The following is a 21,326-nucleotide window of genomic DNA, read 5'->3' as shown; positions in this document are numbered from 1 at the left end:
GAGCAGAAACCAATATCACCACCCCAAATCCAAGTTACATTTCTACATTATTCAACTATTTAAGAAACCATCAGAACTTCGTGGTATTATAATAGCTACCTTCAACTTCACTTACTGGATTGTGAAACCAAGAAAATAAGCACCATGCTGAAAATCATCAAAATGTACATAACTGGGTAAAGCTGAACAGTTCCGTTCTCCTAATCCTATACTCAGTTCCCTGGACCACATTGCTTCTCCAGTACACAGATGGTGTAACTATGGGCTTCATGGTGTGTTCCAATTACCATGCACATGTTCCACACATCACATGTAACATGACAGATGTCGTGTGTAATATGAGGCATTTGCAGCATGGGGGGTGACGAAGGGAGAGAGTGTGCGAGCAATCCATTTGTTCCATCTGCATTTAACTTAGCTCCTTTGATTTTGTTTTGCCTGCACAGTTAGGAGTCCTGGCCTCTAGGGCACAAAACAGCAGCAAAATAACCAACTACATAAAACCCACTAAGTCAAAGTCTTTCTTTCAGGAAGGAGGGCAGTCCTTCCTGAGGAGCACACCTGCCTACTGTGTCAAACAGGAAGGCACCAGACCTGAGCAAACAGATCAATGGATCACAGGAAGGAAAACCCTAGAAAGCACAAGAGGCCTTGTGCAGCCACAGCCGCGTATGTAGGGCTTGTGGGCCACAGCCCATGCTCAATGGCTCCTTCAGAGGGGAGAGCTTGGCTTGCCACACACTGCACGTTTTGAGGCCAGCTCATGGGTGTCCCGACAAACACCACATCAAAATGAGGGGACAGATCTCAAGGTGGAGTAAGGACCTTGCGAGCCAGCCCTGGCGCTCTACTCCACTCAGTCTCAGCCACCTGCCAGGCTGCTTCATGGCACAAGCTCCCAGGCTGTCTCTTACCATTTTTCTGGCCCCATCAAAACTGACATAACTCAGAATTCCAAAATATCCCACACACCTACAGCTTGTCTCCTGCTATATACATAGCATTAAATATTATAAATACTAATCAAAATGTAATTTTCATTATTATTTTTTTTCTAGGAAATATGGCCTGGGATGAGAGAAAACGCAAGCACTATTTGAAGACTGTCAGGTGTAACTATATCCAGAAACCTACTTAGTGCAACATGTCTGCCAAAAATCTGTTTATTTTTAATTCTTTAATGAAGCTCGGGATGCGCTGGATGACTAATGACTACTAATATTAGTCTGTTAATGCCCACAAATCCAATAGTGTTTTACCTTTCACCTGACACCAACTGACCAACACAAAAAAGCTATAAAGAACCCTCTTTCTTTCCTCAAAGGCTAATTTGCACCTCTTTCACTGTGTTCATTTGGGAATGGCCAAAGAACAAAACAAAACAAGCAAACGAAATACCACAGAAATACCAGCACATTCTTCATATCCCTCCCAATCCAATGATTTACCTTTATAGAAAACCATTTTCAAAAGAACAGTGAAATCAAGATTCAAAACCCAAAGCAAAGAAAGCAATGAAGTAGTTAGTCAACATCACAAATCCTCCTAGTGTTTATTTGTTGTCCTTACACATTTTTTCCACCTTTTAATCAAGTACAGATCAGTAATTCTCTACATCTGTCTGAGATGACTGACCAACCCATTCCTTCTCTTACCTGCCGAGAAGTTACTTTATTTTCACAAATTTACTAGTTTATTATAACTCTGACTCCACCCAATTTGAAGGGTCAAAACTAATCTGTCCTCTTAGACACCAAAGGCAAAAATCCTGTATATTGTTTAGATGGAAGTATATCTGCAACATTTGTGAATGGCGATGTGACCATTGCAGATTAAACTGCAGACAAAACTAAAATTAACAACCTAAGTGTTTATCCAATATGCATATATCCTTCATCACCACAGTGTCTAAGCATACAGAATATTTGGCCAAGAGGGGAGGCAGAGATGTCTGACTAAACAGCAAGCTTGGAGGCTGAAATACATTTTCCCTAGTGCTTATTGTACCGTAGGTTCCCATCCTAATTCATCAATTCTGTGCACAGGCAAGCTTGCCAACACCTCACTCTCAACAGGCCCAACCCTTCTGCTATTTTTAGGTGGTGAATCCAATGGGACTGCATACCCCCAGACACAAGGAACCTTTCTGTTTGAATACAGTATTCTAGAGCCCACTGTCTTGCTTTCCTTGCCCCCTCTCTGTCACTACTTCCAAGTCTTTTAGAAGTGCAGCACTACAGTTTCAGTAACATCTGCAGATACTGAACATACACTTCCTTCTAAGAAAGTCTGTACTGTTACCTACTTTTCCTAATTTTCGTTTCTCAGCAGAAACCACATTTTTTTTCTGTTTGTATATATCATTAAATATTGCCCCATTGCCTTCTATGGGGGGAAAAAAAAAAGAAAAAAAAAAGTGGCAAAAGAATAAAAGTGGCCAAAAACTGAGGTGGGGAAAAAAAAAAAAAAAAAAAAAAAAAAAAAAGCTTCTCCATTGGCCAAGGAAGAACAACACTTTTCAGTTCTAATCTTAGTTCTCCCACTCTTTTCTACCAGCTTAGTTTTTGTTCTCTACTTTTTTCCATACCATTCCAATATCCTCGCTTTCTTTCATGACAACTCTTAGATGGCTTCTAGTACCCACTCCATGCACCTCAAACTGCAAAAATCCTCTCTTTTTTAAAGCAAGTATTAAAAAAAAAGAAAAAAAAAAGAGAGAGAGACAGCCACTGCATGACACATGCTGTAAAGACTGCACTACATTGTGTATGTTTTATGTTTGCTGAATTATAGTTGCCCTAGCCAACACACAGGGGTCGTAGCTTCTCCAAGGTAGGATCTTACTTACATACTTAACTCAAATCATTTATTGTATAGTGCCAAGTAGATTTATGGTACTCTACAAACAACAATAAAAACAGTTGGTTTGCAGAATGTAATCACCCAACTAGAATCTGTTCGGGACACCACGGTTCACACCCCAGTAGTGACACAGCTGTAGGGGCAGCATGTAGCAGTGTCTGCAAATCCAGTGTGAATAAATTTATGTTTTATGAAATAAAGGAATTTATGTGATGGTTTCCCCTGCCACAGCATTAACTTCACTAGATGGGTTGGTTTGTATGTCATTGTTCTTCTCCAAATCACTGTGATTGTAAGAGCCTGTGGGAAATAAACTACATAAAAGCAAACATGGGAAAAGAATCCCACAAACCCCACAGATGTCACCCCCGGATGCAATCATAACCAAGAAGACCATCCAGCAGGAAGAATTTGCAAACGTACTCTGCAATACCCAGATTTTATTCTTGAAAACAATCACGTGATAAAAATGTTGGTTTTAGGACTTCCCAGGAATATACTGTAATCTTAGGGCCATGAAATTCAGGACAGGACTGTGATCCAAGCTTCATTTATACTACCCAACTGAGCTGGCCTGAACTGCCTCTTCTGCAAGCTGTGGATTTAGACAGCATAGCCTGGGTTAGACTCTCCAACTTTCTTTTCTCTCCGTTGGTGTTCAGTATGACAATGATGCAATTTCACAGGAGAAACAAGGGACCAGCACATTGGAAGCTGGAGCAAGGTGAACCCTTTATCTGATATAATAAATTCACAGACTGAAAATGAAATATATCATGATGACATCTGTCAAGCATACATACACGCTGATTGCCAGAACCAGCACATGGCTCGTACAGTTCCAACGCAGAAGACTTTATTTCGTCTACAGTAAGATGAAACACTAGGCCTTTTACAGGTCTTACAATATCAAATGCCTTTAATGCCATCGGTCTGAAACTGGCCCTAATTAGTAATAGCTATCAGTTCTGTCCATAAGACCAGCTCCAGAGAAAGGATATCGACACCCCAGAGCCAAGGTTTTGGTCACCTCAAGAAAGAAGCCAAGGATAGAGTGATCTGGAGAACAAACTGTCGCACTCATCCCTCTATGCCAAAAGACCAGGAATACTGGTAGGGTAGATTAGTACAATAACTTGGTCTAAGGACTTGACATCTTGCAGTGTGTCTATTGGGAAGAGTGGGATTTAGTCACAAGGATTATCGGTTAAGAGTTTCCCAGTAGCATTATGTACCACCACCTTCAGAAGAATGAATGAACAAAATCCCATTACTAAGAGCATCCCTGTCTTGTTTGAGTCATTGTAATTTTTCCATTCTGTCATTGCCCAACTATTTTCAGACATGATGTAACTACTTTGCCAGGGGATTTGGGAGTCAAAATGTTGCCTGTTGTTGTCATCGTTATCCTGGGTGCCTGAATTTTCCAGACAAAATAAGCAGCTGAGGGCATTAGAGTGCCTCTGCTGAGAGAGAAATAATCTGTAAGAGCTGCCAGTGTGCTCCAAGAAAAACAAACAAATGGTAAAGGTCCAATTACATCTTCCCAAACTTCAGGTCATTTCCATGTAAAATGTTGTTTTCTTTTTCAGACAATTAGCAGAAGAATATTTCATCCCTGGTCCGATGTCATCACAGAGTACAAAAATTGATTTCCATTCTAACATTGGGTTCAGGGCCAGTACAGGACATCAAAGCTTGACTTGACTGGAAATATGCCTTGATTATAACCATGGACAGCCAGCCACAGATGTAGGTGTACAGGCATAATCTTCCCTATTGATGGGCAAATCAATTATGTGCACTGGTGAATTTTTCCTCAAGTTTTGTCATTGGAAAGAGCAACTTGGTCTTTATAGTAAATGTGTATAACTGGGGAGAAATCCAACAGAGACAACGTGAACTTTTCCATTTTTTGGGGGGTGGTACAGATCTCGTTAAAACTTCTGTTTAGCAATGCCACCTGGGAAAGCCACTTTCCAGATCTGCTGCTTTCCTATTTAGCGCAACAGCCAAAGTAGAGTGTATTTCTGATTGTCACTGCAAACATGTAAATAATGGTGGTGGTTTTCAGTTCAGTTCCATATACTGAAAAGCAGCTGATTGCGATGATAGCTAAAAGGTTTCTTTAGTGATCCAGTAAATTGAAAAGACAGTCAGTTAGATGCAGCACAAAGGGAACAAGTCTTGAGATTTTAATGCTCTCTCCATCTTAGGGATGGTTTCTCTAGGTCAAGGCAGAGACAGGGTCAAAGTGTCACTGATTTTATATACCTGTTTTTTAAGCTACTCAGATTCCATGGTTGTCAATTTGGCACCAACAATAAATTCACTCCAGAAAATGAAATTAAGAAAAGGTCACATACAGTATTTTATTCCAGCATTTTTATTTTTGTTCAACATTCTGACAAGGGATAATGTGGGTTCATTGCCCTGAAACCTCAACATTACGCAAGTAGGTTTGGACTCCAAGCCAGCAGCTTGGTGAAATTGTTGAACTTTTAACCTAACGTGTCTTCGTGAAGAATGGATATTTGGAAAGAGCTCTGCTCAAGGATTTGGGTTGTTTTCTGTGTGTATTTTTAAGTGGTATCCAGATAAAATATATTTTCTGGCTGCTGTAATATTTATAGGAGGAGACTGTACACCAACACTGAAAGCTGGTTTCAGAGCTGTGACCTGCTGCTTTAGGTTTCAGGGCTGGTGTTTTATGACATTAGGGTGAACAAGTCTTCATCTACATCTAGATCAAATTCCATAGAGATAATGCTTTGAATCACACAGGTAGTGATTATGAGGGTCTGAAAAAGAAACTGCTACCAAAAACCAGCCACCTTCCTTGAATAATCAGTGAGCTCTTTTTGCCAGCAGCAGCATGTTGCAAAAAGCGTGGTAAAAGGAAGGATGGAGGAGAATGGGGGGAACCCCCCCTAAAATACCCAATGTGAGGATCTTCTCTATAGCAGTACATATCCACAGATGACATGGTATAGAGCATATGGCACACAAGAACGTGGTACCCGTGCACACCATGCCAGTCACTACCAACTCTATTTTACTGCTTTCTCCAGCTTGCGAATTGTTAGTTCTGGTCTCCCACATTCTCGTGGCAAGAGGCCACGTCCACCTCAAGGCCCTTTACTGTCCACGATTAAGAAAAGTTTAAGTACTGAAGTATAACTAGGGAAGATTTCCTAGAACTGTAACTGACCAACACCCTGTTCTTCCCCAAGGAGAAGTCATTTGCCTAATGACTGCAGAAAAGCTGCATACAGCGGATGTTTGGGTATTATCTCTGGACCTCTAAGTACCTGCGGCAAGCCCATAGCCTGCTCAAAGACACAGCAAGTTCTTTCAACTTCTGAACCAAAGCTCTTGCATCTTATTGACAAAGATTTGACTACAGTTCACAGAAAACCAGACTGCACTATAAAATTCCCTTAACTCCCCAGCACAGCTGAACGCTAGAGAAAAAAAAAAAAGGGGGGAAGAAGAAAAACACCCTGCTTCTCAACAGCCACTTGATCCGGGTACACAGTCCTTTGACATGATTTGAAAAGAAGGCTCATTGTATACAAACAGGACAGAACTCTACCCTCTCTTAGGGAAGGAACATCATCTTTATCCCCTTAGGGCTGCAAACATTATTATTATGTGTGGTTATGCATGACTTTGCAGAACATGTACCAATATCACTGCTTGTTATCTCTAGTTTTGTACAGCACTGAATTATTTGATAGATTGCATAGGATTTGATCCAAATCATTACCTGATACATTTTGTTTTGACTGATACTTTGAAGGCATATTTAAAAGTCACTTAAATCAGTATTTATTACATATACATTACATCTTAAATTTGGGGATGCTATACATACAACTAAAGACAGCAAACAGTCAAACATTGCCTCTTAAAACTTATTCAGGTCTTGGCTCTTCTGCCCTGACTGTGCAGGGACATTTTTAAACTAAATACATATTATGCAAGATTATTTCTCACTGCAAGAAAAAATTGAAATTACAGTTTCTCCAATTTCTTCTTGCTGTTGAGAAGACACAGGCAACCAGCACCAAAACCTTTCCAGTAACACGAAGTTGTACCAGCATTTGATTCTCTGCCTGCACAGAAAGCCCTCTGAACAAGGAAGTGCTCCTGACTTTTCACATGGCACTTTGTACCTACCTTCCAGCATAATCAGTGGAACTGCAAGATGTCAGAAGCTCTGAAAAAAAAAAATGAGACCAACTACATATGCAGACTGGGTAGCAAATTCAAGCAGAAATACCTTATATACAACTGAAAAATCTGCATGCAGGCTGCCAGGCTATCACTAAATTTTAACTGTTGGCTAATGGACCAGCAAATACGATATGAAAAGGGCATTATCTAACATTACTGAATTCCTTTGTTTGAATTTATATTTTTCCTTAGCTATGCATAATACAAGCAGAGGGTACAAATACACTACAGTGGTGCCTGGCAATGCTTAAAACAGAGGAAATTGTAGATAGAAGGAACTCCGTTTCTGAAAAGAAGATAAACCAGCAGATGTGTAATGCAAACACTGAACCCACACCACTGAGACACTCTTCAGGGCGACCTCTTCCCTAGTGCTTGCTCTGCGCGTACCCTATCATCAGTCAAATGGAGCCTGTAAGAAGCGTGGCTACTGCCCAGGAAATGTTCTTAGTGCTGGGTTTACACTGTTATCAGCTATTAATCACAAAAAGCTCCACTGGGATAACCCCAGAACTAAACAACTCAAACTGAGCAATGCAAGTCTAGAGAGGGGCGTCGGTGTGGATAGTAGTTTAAAGGAACGTTCTTTTGTTTCCAAGAAAAAAAAAGTTCTTTAGACAGGCAAGAGACTCCACGAGGTCTTAGAATATCCTGTTCATGCTGAGATTTCAAACACACACAAAGATTTTCTACATTTTTAAGAGGTCATGCACGATAAGGAAACAATTCATCTCCAATGGGGCCTACTAATAGCAGCACTAACTCTTCTTAATCCCCAAAGCACATTTCATATCCATATCAATATTGCAGGATACGTTTCCAGCTTTTACTGGAATGTTCCTACAGTAAGAGTTTCCCTCCATGTGAATTGCAATAGTACAACTACATGGGCAAGAGATCTCAACCATCAAGTGCCAGCATGATAACCACCAGGTCACCTGCAAGGAACTGATTTTCAGAGCAGTTAGGAAACCTCTGTGGAAAAGAGGTTGGAAAATATAACATTGCCCAAGGGAAACAACAATAATAAGCTTTAGTACTGGGACTGGATACACCTGGAGAAGCAGTTTTGACACTTTTAATAGAGAGGAACCGACACTGACAACATCTTGGAAATGAGATGTCTCTACCCTCTAACTGACCACTCTGGACCAAAGAAAGCGTTCTGAAAGCAGGAAGGAGTATCTCTAAGGACCAAAGTTTGAGCTTGAGTTAGTAAAGAAATGAACACAGAATCTGCTTATCACAGGAAATGGAACAAAGGGCAAGATGAAAGGGGGTTTTTTTGTTCGTTTGTTTTCTGGCTAGAATGCTCCCATAATGTGTGAGCACTACAGCTAGTCGTGTGCTGTTGTGGACACAAATGTTGGTGTGGAGGTAAAATCAGTAATCAACCAGCCAATAGTTCAGTCAAGAAAATGTACTCATGCCTTTGTATTCAATTCTTCAAATATTTAGGCTGAGGTCACTCCTGAGGAAATCTCTTATCAGGTACAAAGTGTCTTACACTCTAAATGGAATGACTTAAGATCTTGGTTAGGGAATCCCAGAAAACATTTCTGTAGATAAAACTAGGAGGAAAGATAAAAGGAAAGAAGAAAGAAGCATTTCATACTTCTTTACAGGAAGATATCAGAAGGGATACTCAAAATTTTGTTCACCTTATCCCTTGATAATTTCAGTAATTTCAGGGTGCACGTATTATTGGAATTAAGTTATAGAGATTCTGCAAGAGCCTTTCATTCCTCAGATGAGTAAACAACATACATTTCTTATATAATTTCCACCCCGAGGCTATAACAGACTCCTATTAATGCTGATGGAAACACGTAACTTCATAAAACAAGACACCAGCTCTTCCAAACAGAAATTGGACTCAGTTCATTACTGGCGAAATGTCCTTCAGTGGAATTATGCCAGGTAGGCACCTGAGACTATTTTTCTTAGAAAATGGAATATTTCATTTTCTGCAAAGGTCTTCTGGAGCTGATTTTAGCAACATCAAAGTAGAGCATCCAAATCATCATTTCCTGACTCCTGGGGAATGTATTCCAAGTCATATTCATACTTCAGTAGGGGCTGGTATGAATGCCTATTTTTTAACTGCATTCACCCATGCAATTTCTATGATTAAAAAGGAAAAGGAAATCTGACTATGCTAGGAGCAGTGTTGACAGAGAAACTTTTTTCTTTTAATAGCTGAGATTTAAAAGAAACAGATTGGAGATAAAACACCTTTTCATTTGGGCTATAAAGCTGTTATCCTCACTCTACTTCAAGAAGTGAGCAACATAGTGAAGCCAAAATCTAAATCTAAATTTGAGGTGGTACACTGGAGCAAGAAAGTGTTCATGTACATGGTTAGTGTTGCACAGACCTCTTGTCCAGCTGGATGTACTCCAAAAAGGTTTAGTTTCCAACCTTAATCCTAACTCTGTTAAAGTCCCTGACCACAGACAAAGCAATATATGCCATAGTGTCAGTATTAGGTTTATTCTTCAGCCACCCTTCCACCCTTCCCATTAAGCCATCCTTGCCCAGGAATACTCTCTCATGTTGCTTACAAAACCTCAATCAAATTGCCTCAAATCATAAAGAGAGGGAAGAGTCATCATTGCAAGCAGAAGCTGCTCTCATACTGCACAGAAAGTCAAAGCTTCCCCTTCTCTCTGGACCCTGAGGGGAGCCTCTGCACCTTTACCAGCCACCGTCTGGATGTTCAGTGCCGTACCGCAGTAATACATCATGGACTGCATTGCAATAACCTTCAGCCCTCTCCATCCTGTGCCCGTATCTTCACCACCAGCAAAGACCTAGGTGCAGTTTTCTCACTGTTCTCCTTCACCCAGATATTTTCAATGTGTCACAGTGCAGCAGCAGAAAAGCAGCACTCACACTGGAGAGGATACAAAAAAGGGAAAGTGACCTCAGATTCAGACTTTTTCCCATTGACTGAAGAACTTGTGGAGTTATGCCAAAACGTTATGAATGTGTCTTAGCTGGTTTTAAATGAATATTTTGTCTTTGCTTCTTACCTCAATTTGCAGATTCTCTTCACCTGCTATATCCTTGAAGCTCATTAAACAAAATGACTCTCGCCTGCCTACCACTTCTCAGACAACCCCATGGAAACAAACTCATTTGAGGAGCTGCTCAACAACCACATGAGCTGTTCAGTATCAGCCATCCATGAATAACTTTGATGCATTCACAACCCAAGGCGCTGTCAGACAGCCAGTCAATAATAAAACAGTGTCCTCCTGTTCTGCTGGTCAGTTAAGCTCCCACAAATAACTTGTGAATAAACACATTAAAAATAGATAACAAATTTGGCTGGTAGAACATATACTTGAAGCTCAGCTACTAAAATGAGAGTCAAAACTGTAAGCTTCTTTCACTGCTTTGGTCGCATATCCTTTGCTTTCAGTGCAAGGTGTTTGCACACAGTAAATATTTGTAGGCTAACAAAAATAAACAAGCACCCCACCACCATCACCCAAATCATTTCTAAAAGGAATTACTTTGGTAAGGAGATTTAAAGGTAGAGGGCCTAAAAGAAAGCTTTAATATGGTCCTGATATGTATCGTTCCCTGTTCTCATTCCCACCATTAGACCGACCCAAAAGCCCATGATGTTTTGATAAACACACCAAAAGTAGCCGAGGACGTAAGTATGAAAACATGCACAGTGAGTTTATTTTATGCCACTTTGTTTAATGGCTCTCCTCCAGCATTTTGGATGCGCAACCTCACTAGGGTCACAGTGCTAAAATTTTCCTTAAACAAGTCCCACCCAAATGTTCAGGCCTCTTCTTCACCCTCTATACCACCTGGTTTCCAACAGTCCTGAGAAAAACAAAACTTACCCTGGGCAGAAAAGAATAATGTTGCGTATCAGTACGAACGGATGTACAGTGATGTACAGTCCTCTCCAGGCTTGGCCTGTGCTGTGCCATGTGTTTCTCCATCAATACAGTTTTCGCAAGCAGAATGAGGGGAAGGGATCTGTACAAAGCTGAAAGGCCAACTGCATTGGCTTATCATGTTCAGAAGTTGTTGGGGATGAAACCTGGGAGCTTTGAAACAAACACAGCAGAATAGCTGGAGTACCTTGCTCCCCTCAAAGCCTTAGTGAGATGAGACAACAGCCAGGGTTCCCTCAAGTATTACAACCCACAATAGCTTTATACACACAAAGAGCCTCATCTCCCAAGGCTCTGATGCCCCATCTTATGCTCCAATACATTCTCTTCCATTGCTAGGCCATTAGACTCCCAAACCACACACGCCCAAGTAGTACAAGTTTTATTCTGTTCCTATCTGAAAGGTAGAAACAGTTATAAGTCTACACTATTTTACCAGACAATAGAGGTTAATCTATATGAAACATACGGAAGAAAAAGAATGGCTAGAGGGAAGACAAAAGCGAACACACTGCCTGCAGCCTCACTGAAAAAAAAAATATATATATATATATATGTATATATATTTTTTTTTTCAGGCAACAATGCTTCTTTCACACTCTTATAAAGAGAATTTCCTTTCTTTGTAAACATTGCAGTGTAAAACTAAAAACAAATAAAAACAAACAAACAAAAAACAATCCCTAGATTAACAAAAAAGAGCTGAAAGGTTTTCTTTAAGAAGCAGACCAAACAATTCTTGGAGCAGCTGGAGATGGGGTGAGCCACTGAGCCATGACACACCTTTCATTCAGAAGTTGATAAACAAGTTCTGAGCAACTGGTAGAGGAAGAGAAAAGAGAAAAGGAAAGTGTGAAATGACAACTCAAACTACCACCTTAAGAACAAGAAAAGCATGGGTTTGGTCTGAAAGGGGGATTAAAAACTGCGTTTAGAGGCAAGATGTGCTACCAAGGATCTTTTTCAGGTATGGCCCAACTTCCCAACCCCAGATGGGACATGACAGAAACATTCATATGGTCAAGATGCCCTCTACATACCCTAAGGAGTTGAGGAAAGGGAAAGTGTCAAGATGTGGTTCACAAACTGAGTGTGAAAGAAATCCTCATAACTTCAGCTGCTGCTTTCGAGGTGAGGCTGGGACAGGCAGGTAGCTGGGTTTTAATGCTGCAATATTGGTAACAGCAGCCCAGAATAGTTTGAAGAGTTCTCTCAAGGCTGTCTAGTCCAACCCCACTGTCAGGGTCAGCTAGAGCAAGCTGCCCAGGATGGTGTCAGCTTGGGTTTTGAGTGTTTCCAAGGATGGGAGCCCCACAAACTGCCAACCTGTGCCAGTGTTCAGCCACATTCACAGTACAAAACACCAATAAAAGCAACCTTAAAGAAAAGCTCTTGACTGGTAGCGCTTATGACTGTTCACAGTTCTAGTACCATCCACAGCATAGACACCATCTCTGCATTAACACCAGCAGAGATGGTGACAAGTACAAAGGACACGTATGTCTGCTGGTTCCCATACCAGGTAAGATGGGGCTGTTCCTAATGCACTGGCTTGCTCCAAGACATTCCCTAGACAGCTACTCTACAGCCTCATTACTTCACTGCTTGGGAATAAGTTTTTGCTCCTGGAGACTATCCAAATTGAGAAACTTGAGTCTGGATTTTAATTCTTCAGAAGTTCAGGGCTTTGCAGAATTGTTCCCTTTGTACCCCTCAGCTGCTTGTACTGAAGTCAGTGGATGTTTGACCACTGATTTCTGTGGGAACAGGATGGGATTTTAGCCACAGCAGGACTCCTAACCACTACCATCTAGTAGTTGCCCTTTGGAAGCTTTTCAAGCCAAATGCTCAGAAAGTAGTTGAATTCAGTTTTTATAAGTAAAGCCTAGAAAAAACCTTTTCCCAGAGGTCAAGCCCTGTTCCCTGAGGCCTGGGAGCAAGCTTTCTGGCAGGATTTCTCCTGAGCCTGTTGTGTGGAAGATAAGGAATGTGAATGATTTCCTGCTCAACAGCATGTAGCTCACCAAACATCTGACAGTTTATGTACTAGGGATGGTCTCCACAGTAACCTGGCTGGAGAGACCATGATGCTGAAAATGACAGCTTCCCAGTAGCGAGAAGGTCATCTTCACGCCCTCGCACTCTCCCTTTCTTTCTACTTTCTAACTTTATTCTCTTGTCTGTGGTTTACCCGAAGCACACCTGAACACACGGTTTCTCCACCCAGCCACCTCAGAAGGAAAGGGTATTACCTCCCACACCAATGCAGCACTGCTGCATATAAAGCTGCTCCCCGAGGGATCCTGAAATCAAACACACTCTTCCCATTCACCTACACATCATGTGCCAAGGGAATGTACACTTGGCCCTGACTTGTCACCCTTCTGCACTACATATGTTATCTCTCAGATATGCTTCAGATAGTGCCCTTGGGTGATGTCTTCTTCATAACCGTTTCAAATTCAGAAGTGCCTCTCCTCAAGACGGCTTGATTTTTATCTCTGAAGACTTAAAAGACAGAGGAAAAATAAAAGCAACCCTTACATTTCAGGTTATCCCAAAACAGGGCTGTGTGCACCCCTATGCCAGAAATACCAAGTAGGCCCCCAGGGACAAAAAGCTGGGTGTTCTCTCTCTTCAGGCAACCCTTTACCATGCCACCGCTTGGTCTCTTCAGGCTATTTGCCTGCTAGACTATACCCAGGAGATGCTATGCATAAGGTGCTTTCCAGTAAAATTGCCCAACGGCCCTTGGGGCCGGGCTGATCACACGGAGAAGCTGAGTTTATGCATGGCGGGTTTGTTGTAGCCTAATGGAATTAGTCCCTGAAGAGTAAGAGGGATTTGGCACAACACAGTTCTAAAGGCTTACCTGAAACCATGCCTGCAAAGATGCGATGGCCTCTCCAAGTTATACGTGGCCCTTCAGGGCATTCATTCAAAATGGGGATTAATTGAAGAGGACATCTCAATCAGTTGTTGCTTTTTCTGTTCAACAGTATGCTATAAAAGGAGCATTTTACTATTTAGAGGAAGCGCAGGAAATCCTTTCTCTAAATGCACTGATCTTATCAGTCTGCTCTGCAGCCAATCCTTCTTCACCACTGTCACTTATAGGAATAGGATTATACATATGATGAGCAAACTTCACTTGCCATGCTTGTACAAGACACACTTGAATTTCAACAATTAGAATTAATTTTAAACAGAGTTTGGCCCCTGCCATCAAGAACATGTTTTCTCAAAACTGTCCAGCTTACATTTCAGCACAAAACAGCAGGCAGATGTCCAAGAAGAGTGGACAGAGCTGCTCCGATGGAAAAAGAACTGCCTTCAAAAAAGAAAAAAAAAAAGTATTGAAAAAAGAAGGCTATTTTAGTGCTCAGAATTCTATAGATGCCTTTTGAATTTGTTTGTTTTTAAAGAAAATAAAAACCAAAGAAATTTCCCATTTCACCAAATCACTTCCCCTCCTACTGAACCCCAAAGGAATAAAAATAAAATATAAAAAATAATTTAGAATAATCTATCACCATTGATTTTTTGCATTTGGCAGCATAAAAAAAAAAAAAAAAAAGGAAGAAGGAAATAGTTACAAATAAACACATGTTTCTAGTGTGATTTATCACAAATTTTGAAATATCCAGTTCTCATAAGAATGTGGAAACATTCGGGAAACTCTGTTTTCTTCAAAATTTGCCAATTCTGAGATCAGACCTTTTCATGAGAAAATCTCAATGGAAAAATGTGCGAGACATACTGAACTCTTTTGAAAGCCTAACCACCAGTGTCCGTGAGGCACAGGAACATTTACCACGAGCTGGTCTGTCTTCTCAGAACAGTGGCTCAATCAGCCAAGGGATTCTTGTTTCCAACCTACGTGGCCATTTCAGCACCTGTAGGCTATTACCAGCTGCGGTCCTTCAGCAACAGCAGTCATTTAGCTGCTAGTTTGGTCAGGAATAGAGAGTTCTACTTTACCCCTGAGCTGCCTGATCCACTTTGAACAAGTAGTACAGCACAACAGGAGGAGACTTTTAACAAGACCGACTGGGCTAGTTGCCTTGTGGGGAGAAATAGAGGATCTCCATCTGATCTGCTGGGCAAGTGTCTGAAGCATGGGGAGCAACCTCACATTCAAGGACCCCTTCTTTTGCTAATTTTGAAAGGTACTGGGAAAAAAAAAAAAAAGACACACAAAACCATCATCACAAATACACATGCATATCCCGCATCAATCATTGCCAAAGGGACAGCGGAACAGGAATGTCCAGCTGTGTCCACAATCTGATCTGCTTCCTTTTAGATCTGCTCAAGCCTTCTCACCTTTCAACTCACAGTTCCAAAAAAATGAACAAAACAATGGCTAAAAAGAAACATCCCGCAATTTACGGGCACACGTGGAAGGTACATAGCAAGCTAAGTGGCACAAGGCAGTGCTAAGTAGATAAAAGCAATGCAGGAGGATATTTCCACGTGTTAGCTGGCTAACAAGCCAATACAGCCTGCAAGTAAGAAGGATGTGAAAGAAGGCAGTGTAAAGCTCTGACCTCCGGTTTATTTTGCTTCCACTGGCTTCAGTGAGACTTGCACTCACAAATCTGAAGACAATCTTATGAACTATGAAGCTGAAAGGGTTGTACCAATCAGCTAGGCTGACCTCATGCATAACACATGCCACAGGATTGCCATAAATTAATTCCTGTCTGAAGTAGAATATGACTTTTCAATAGGCATCTCATTTGATTTAAAGATTTCCAGCAACAGAAAATCTACCACAACCCTCAGTAAACTGTCTCTCACTTTAGAAATTCGTGCTTCATCTGCCAAGTTTCAATCCCCTGAGCCTGGTTCCTGACTTGATTTTCCTAGCCTGAAGAATGCTATCACCAAATATTCTCTATATAGCTAATTACAAATGGTGATCAACAAACCACCTTTTAAGCACCTCCTTAAATAATTAAAGGATAAGCTTTTGAGTCTCATCCATCAATAGAGGGGATTAATCAATGTTAAATTCTGTAACCTTCCATTTAGCACCTCTACAGCAGTCTGTCACATGTACCGCAGTCACTTCACAGTGGCTCGCTCTTGGATCAGAAAATTATTTAAATCTAAACCAGAAGAACTTGCGTATCATGGCTACCTGGCAAGACACAAGGATTCACAATACAGGCATGAAGACAATGATGGTCTGCTTAAGAACTACAACAAGCAAGTGGCAGAGCCCAAAGTAATACCAACTAATTCTGATTTTAAATCCCCGTCCTTGTTCCCAATGCCATCTTCCTGCACGATACAAGACAGGAGTTATGCTAGAAACAAAACAAAAAACCCACATCCCGGAATCTCTCCAGACTTCGAGCAAGGTTTGAGAGTTATTTGCATGCAACTGAAAGTAATATAGAAAAAATCTTGGGATCTGCATAATAGTATCCTTCCTGATTATTCTGAGGCATAGAAAGCATACCAAGCAAATGATATGCTGAGGCCTGCACCCACAACAGGCCCACTCGCAGATTCTTGTTCTTCTGCAGCTTCAGAGGTGCTTGCCAAGACCAGGTTCAGCAGCCTACTGAGGCTTGACTATCGGTTTGATTTCTAAGAACTAAGAAGTCAACAAATTCTCTTAGTTCCAATTTTATGTCTGTCCCACAAATTCCAGCCCGCTAATGTAAACACCATAAAGAAAAACAACTTTAAAAACAAAATATTTGAAAGTCAGTTTCCCTTCTTTACTAGCTGCCAAGAGCAGAGTTCAGGGCTCTGGGCTTCTTGAGTTGATGAAATCATTAACACCTACAGCAGCGTAAGGAATGTAACTCTGCCCTCAGGACTTGGTAAGTAATAAGAAACCGGTGTCAGTTTCACCTTTAAAAAACAGTTCCAGGTAATAAATTTCCAATTTCAGATCCGGATGGAAACGCAGCCCAAACAGCATAGGAGAGTCACAATTCAGAGCGCTGGGTTCAAAAGGCAACAACACTGGCAACTGCGCCAGCAAGACGCTCGTGAAAACAATCAGAAGACGCCCACCCGAAAATGACGCCTCGCTGCACAACGCGTCCAACACCATGCTCACGGAGCTACTGCAGAAACACAGTGCACAACACTCAAAGCACAGGAACCGGGATTCATTTTCTCTTCAGCTAGTAGAGCTGACGGTCCTTTCCTTGCTACAGATGCCAGACCAAGACTTAGGGAGACCTTGTGTGGCAACAGCAGGCAGCAGGCAGCCAGTCTGGAAGCTAGAGAGCCAGTGTGAATTACAGGGTCTGTACGCGTTCAGCCATCTCCATAAAGGACTCCCTTTATACTCATTACAACACATCTCTGTCTTTGCTACTACAAGGGGGAATACAGAGGAGGGATTCGCAGCTGTTGCTTGGAAAAGGCAAGGTTTTCTAACAGCATGAAAGCAGGGTGCATCTCTCCTTCCAACAACATGAGCCTCAAGTGCCCTGCACCATGTGCCAAGAGCTTCATAGCAGCTCATCCACCTCTTCCCCAAACACATCACAGCAGGCACCATCCTACACAACCTGGGCATGCCCCTTTCCATTTCAGGGGAGAGGGAGTCATGACTGGAAGTTCAATACTATCCTCACGCCATTAATTTATTTAGGGCTGCCCATGAGACACGTAGATGGCTTTCCAGTGCACTCAAGCCACCACTCCCCTCATTGTGCTACCTCCAACCCATTCCCTCTGGGCTTCAGGCCTGGAGCAGAAGCTGCTGCTTTTCCCTCTCTGCTATTTCCATGTTCCTCAGCTGAATTCACTCCAGCATTGTAAGGCATGGTGGAAAATAAATGCCACAGTGATAAATTGCCATTTAATCTGTATACATTTCAAGCTCAAGGCAAGCTCTCTCTTCAGCTTCCATCCTGTTAGGATGGGATGCTCAGAGCATCCTAGCGTGCCAAATATCCTGCAAATTGCTGTGTATATTGATGCCAATGCTGTGTTTTGTTCCTCCCCATAAGCATGCGTCAGATACCCTTCCTGAAAACACCTCCTCTGGCATGTGCTCTCATGCACTGCTGGTACTGTATGCCACTCCTCCCGTAAAATTCAATTCCTTACATCCTACCAATAGCCCAAGAGTCCAGGATTCTCAGTCATTTCCCGTCACTGGGATTAGCATCCAACGATGTCCTGTTTACATTTCAGGGCTGTGGTGGAAATAAACACCATAATGTCAGGACATTCCATCAGCAGGATTCCAGCGCAGCCATGCTGGGCTCCAAGCAGGATGCTGAACCACGTATGGTCTTACTTTTTATTTTCTCTTCTTTCCTCTTCCTTATATTTCCATTACCTAACTGAAATAGCAGAGGGTGCCTTCTAATGAGTCTGTGCAAGTAGTTAACGTACTGGAAGGACCTTTACAATCGTGAAGTTACTAAATCAAGGGAATCAACAAGCAAGCAAATAAACAAAACAAGCAGTGAAGGGCTACTTTATCATAAAAATGATATTATTTCTTTAGTAAACAGAAATCTGAAGCAACATCGTAACCCCCTTCCCCACCCCCATCAGGCAGATGATGAAACTGAGGCATGGACTAGACAAAGCCATTTCCCAGTTAGCTGGCTGTAAGGACTAAATTCTGCTGTCAACTGTGGTACAAGTAAGAGTAAACATAGTTCAAAAAATTATTGATTTCCATTCTTCTTAATTACATTTCACCTACATAGTTAAATAGCAACGCCTGAATAATCAGAAGAGACAACACAAATGCATCTGCTACGAAATCTCTGCCAAGAGAGTAGGTTATAAAACTTCCAGACTAGAAGAGCCTGTTAACAAATAGGCTGTCCCGTAGTATGATTAAGAACTCTATTTCTCACCCCAGCAATGTACAAACAAATGCTGTCTTCTCCATTCCAATCAGAATATTAAATATAAATATTTTGAAGAGGGATCTCTGAGGACACACAAACTGGACAGCTACCAAGGACAGACTGAATACTCTGAAAATGACATTTTCTATGATGCAACGGATCTCTCAGAAGCAGAGAAAACAAAGGGAAAGATATACCAGGCTTCTACGCCCTGTTTGTCCCAGTGCAAAACCACTGTGCTGTACAATATCCTGTTGAGTGGTTAGTCCAATCTAGATTTCTAGTGTTATCATTTTATGCATGGTTGACCTACTGCACAGGTATTGATCCTTGATGGAATATAACTGGAAACCAGATATTGGAATAAATGCTTGCTTTTGGGGTTGAATTGGCATGGAAATGGCTCCCTAGCACTTGCATGAGATTCCAAGTGACTTGGAGATCCATGAGATCTGCAGTTTGCAACCCAGCCTAGAGCTGGCTGTGGCAGTTTTGTACAATGCTTTAGTCTCATAGTATTTCATTAGTTAAGAGTCTCTCTCTTTCAGGATAGCTCTGACGGTCACCTAGAAACTCCAAGAAGTGTGATGAGAGCTGCACTCCACCCCTAAACAAAGCTACGGTGACAATACGTGTGCACCGGGCTGTCAATGGCCTCCCTCCCCAATTCTACGTGCTCATTACTAGCCACCATTCACCGAGTGCACTAGCCCTGCCCAAATGCCACGTATGACAAGGACAGCTTTGAGAATCCGCCTCAGGTGCCACAATGCCACACAGACCATTTTCAGTTCTGCGACATTTGTTTCAGAAGAAATGTATGGAAGACTACGCCTCACCGCATTTAGACCATGATGCAAGACTCACCTCTTTGTCCAAAACTTAGCATGATCTGTAGACTCAGAACCTCCTGGCGCTTTTCCATGAGCTGTATTTTTCTTTCTGCTTGTCCCTGAAGTTTACAACCATATTGTTGGAGGCAGGTAGGGAGTACTGGTGCTTTTGCTCCCCCTATTTGGGAAGCCGTTGATTTAAACCATGTGCACATGCTGAAGTCTCAACAAGGACATTATAAATGCATGTAATGATGTGACGGCTGCTGGCGATCAATGGAAAGAAAATAGGGGGGAGGGCGAAGTTTACTGGGTCTCGGGCCAGCTCCTAATGGACAAGCTCCCACATCACCAAACCAAACGCTGCAGCTGCCGCTAATCACATCAGTCAGCCGGCTCCCCTGCTCGGCCAAGAAGTGTGGATAGAGACTGCCCGAGCTGCTGTCTCCCAGCGTGCTGTCACAGGACTCCGGAGGGCACTGGTGAGACAGGGCACGAGGAAAGTTCACCACCCTTGCCTACGCTTCGCCCGCTGTTTTAGCGTCTTTAACAAATACTACGCTAACTTTAAAAATATTCGGTGGGTCCGTGTTAAAAATAAAGTGCAAGCTGGCTTCCATGAGAAAGCAACTGAGCCAATGCCATTTATAGTAATTCGATGTGTCACTGAATAGCATCATTTTTATAAATACACTGAAAGCCGGACATGAAATAACTGGTTAACAGCTCCCTAATCACAAGGGCTTCCTCTGCTACACATTTTTCCTATTTATCCAATGGCTTCTGTTTTATATCTAGTTTGCTAATGGAAAGAGGGGAAGGGGGAGGGGGAAAATTGGCCTAAACTGATCCAGCAGATGCACAGAGCAGGGGCCTCAAACACTGGCTTCTTTTCTGCAGCCACCAAAGGGCGGTGGGGGAGAGACATTTCAGCAAAATTCTTTCTCTGCAGCAACTACCGCAGAAACACATTTCCCTCTGTTTGGAGCCACTCAAAATAACTGCAGCTCAAATGCCAGAAGAGTATTTTGTGCTTCCTGCATTCAGAAGGAGAAAGAGATGGGAAAACACTGAAGAAAGTTCCTAGTATGGTGGTCTCAAAACAGCAGTAGCAGGCTTTATGGAAAAAAAAAAAAAAAAAAAAAAAGCGCACTCTCTCTCTCATAATGAAAGCAAAACAAAACTAGCCCCCAAATATTTGTTCTTTAATGATCCCAAAGTGTTTTACAGCTATGCATAGGAAACGTGTTATTTTATGGGACAGCCCATCTTCTAGGCCATGCAGACCAGTCAGATTTTTCCAGTTCTTCTCTATACCCAGTTTCTCCCAACTGCCAGGAATCCCTGCACAGTGTGACTGCCTGCAGCACAGGCAGCTATCATCATTTCTGCATGCACTAAACTAAGTCAACAAGGCCTTCTCAAGCACATTGACTTCTGTGTCTGCACCACTTACAAAGTAGGCTGCCAAAGCCCATGGGAGATGATGAGGAGAGGAGACCTGTTGAAGCAACCACCATCCATCCCGCCTCAACAGCGGCATCCCACCCAGCCCCACCGCATTGCTTCAGCTTCTCCCCGGTCCCCAGTCAGGAAGCTGGCAGCCTGATGGCACATCCATG

The 21,326-nt window shown here is 42.1% G+C and overlaps 1 protein-coding gene across 11 annotated transcripts in view; it reads right to left on the bottom strand.

The window, feature by feature from the left end:
• The window catches only part of DAAM2 (dishevelled associated activator of morphogenesis 2), a 208,752-nt gene that overhangs the window by 125,477 nt on the left and 61,949 nt on the right, over positions 1-21,326 (bottom strand). For 9 of the 11 annotated variants that reach the window (XM_040554425.1, XM_040554419.1, XM_040554427.1 and 6 more), the window contains one exon: positions 7,045-7,084. The exons of the other annotated variants lie outside the window; for them this stretch is intronic. In XM_040554425.1, the coding sequence (XP_040410359.1) occupies positions 7,045-7,054 (10 nt within the window). In that variant the 5' untranslated portion in view covers positions 7,055-7,084. The remainder of the gene's footprint in view (positions 1-7,044; positions 7,085-21,326) is intronic. 11 annotated transcript variants of the gene reach the window in all.

The sequence above is a fragment of the Cygnus olor genome, chromosome 3 (genome assembly GCF_009769625.2).
Source record: "Cygnus olor isolate bCygOlo1 chromosome 3, bCygOlo1.pri.v2, whole genome shotgun sequence".
NCBI lineage: Eukaryota > Metazoa > Chordata > Aves > Anseriformes > Anatidae > Cygnus > Cygnus olor.
The sequence above is the reverse complement of the archived record's forward strand: the minus strand, read 5'-3'. Positions and strand labels throughout refer to the sequence as shown.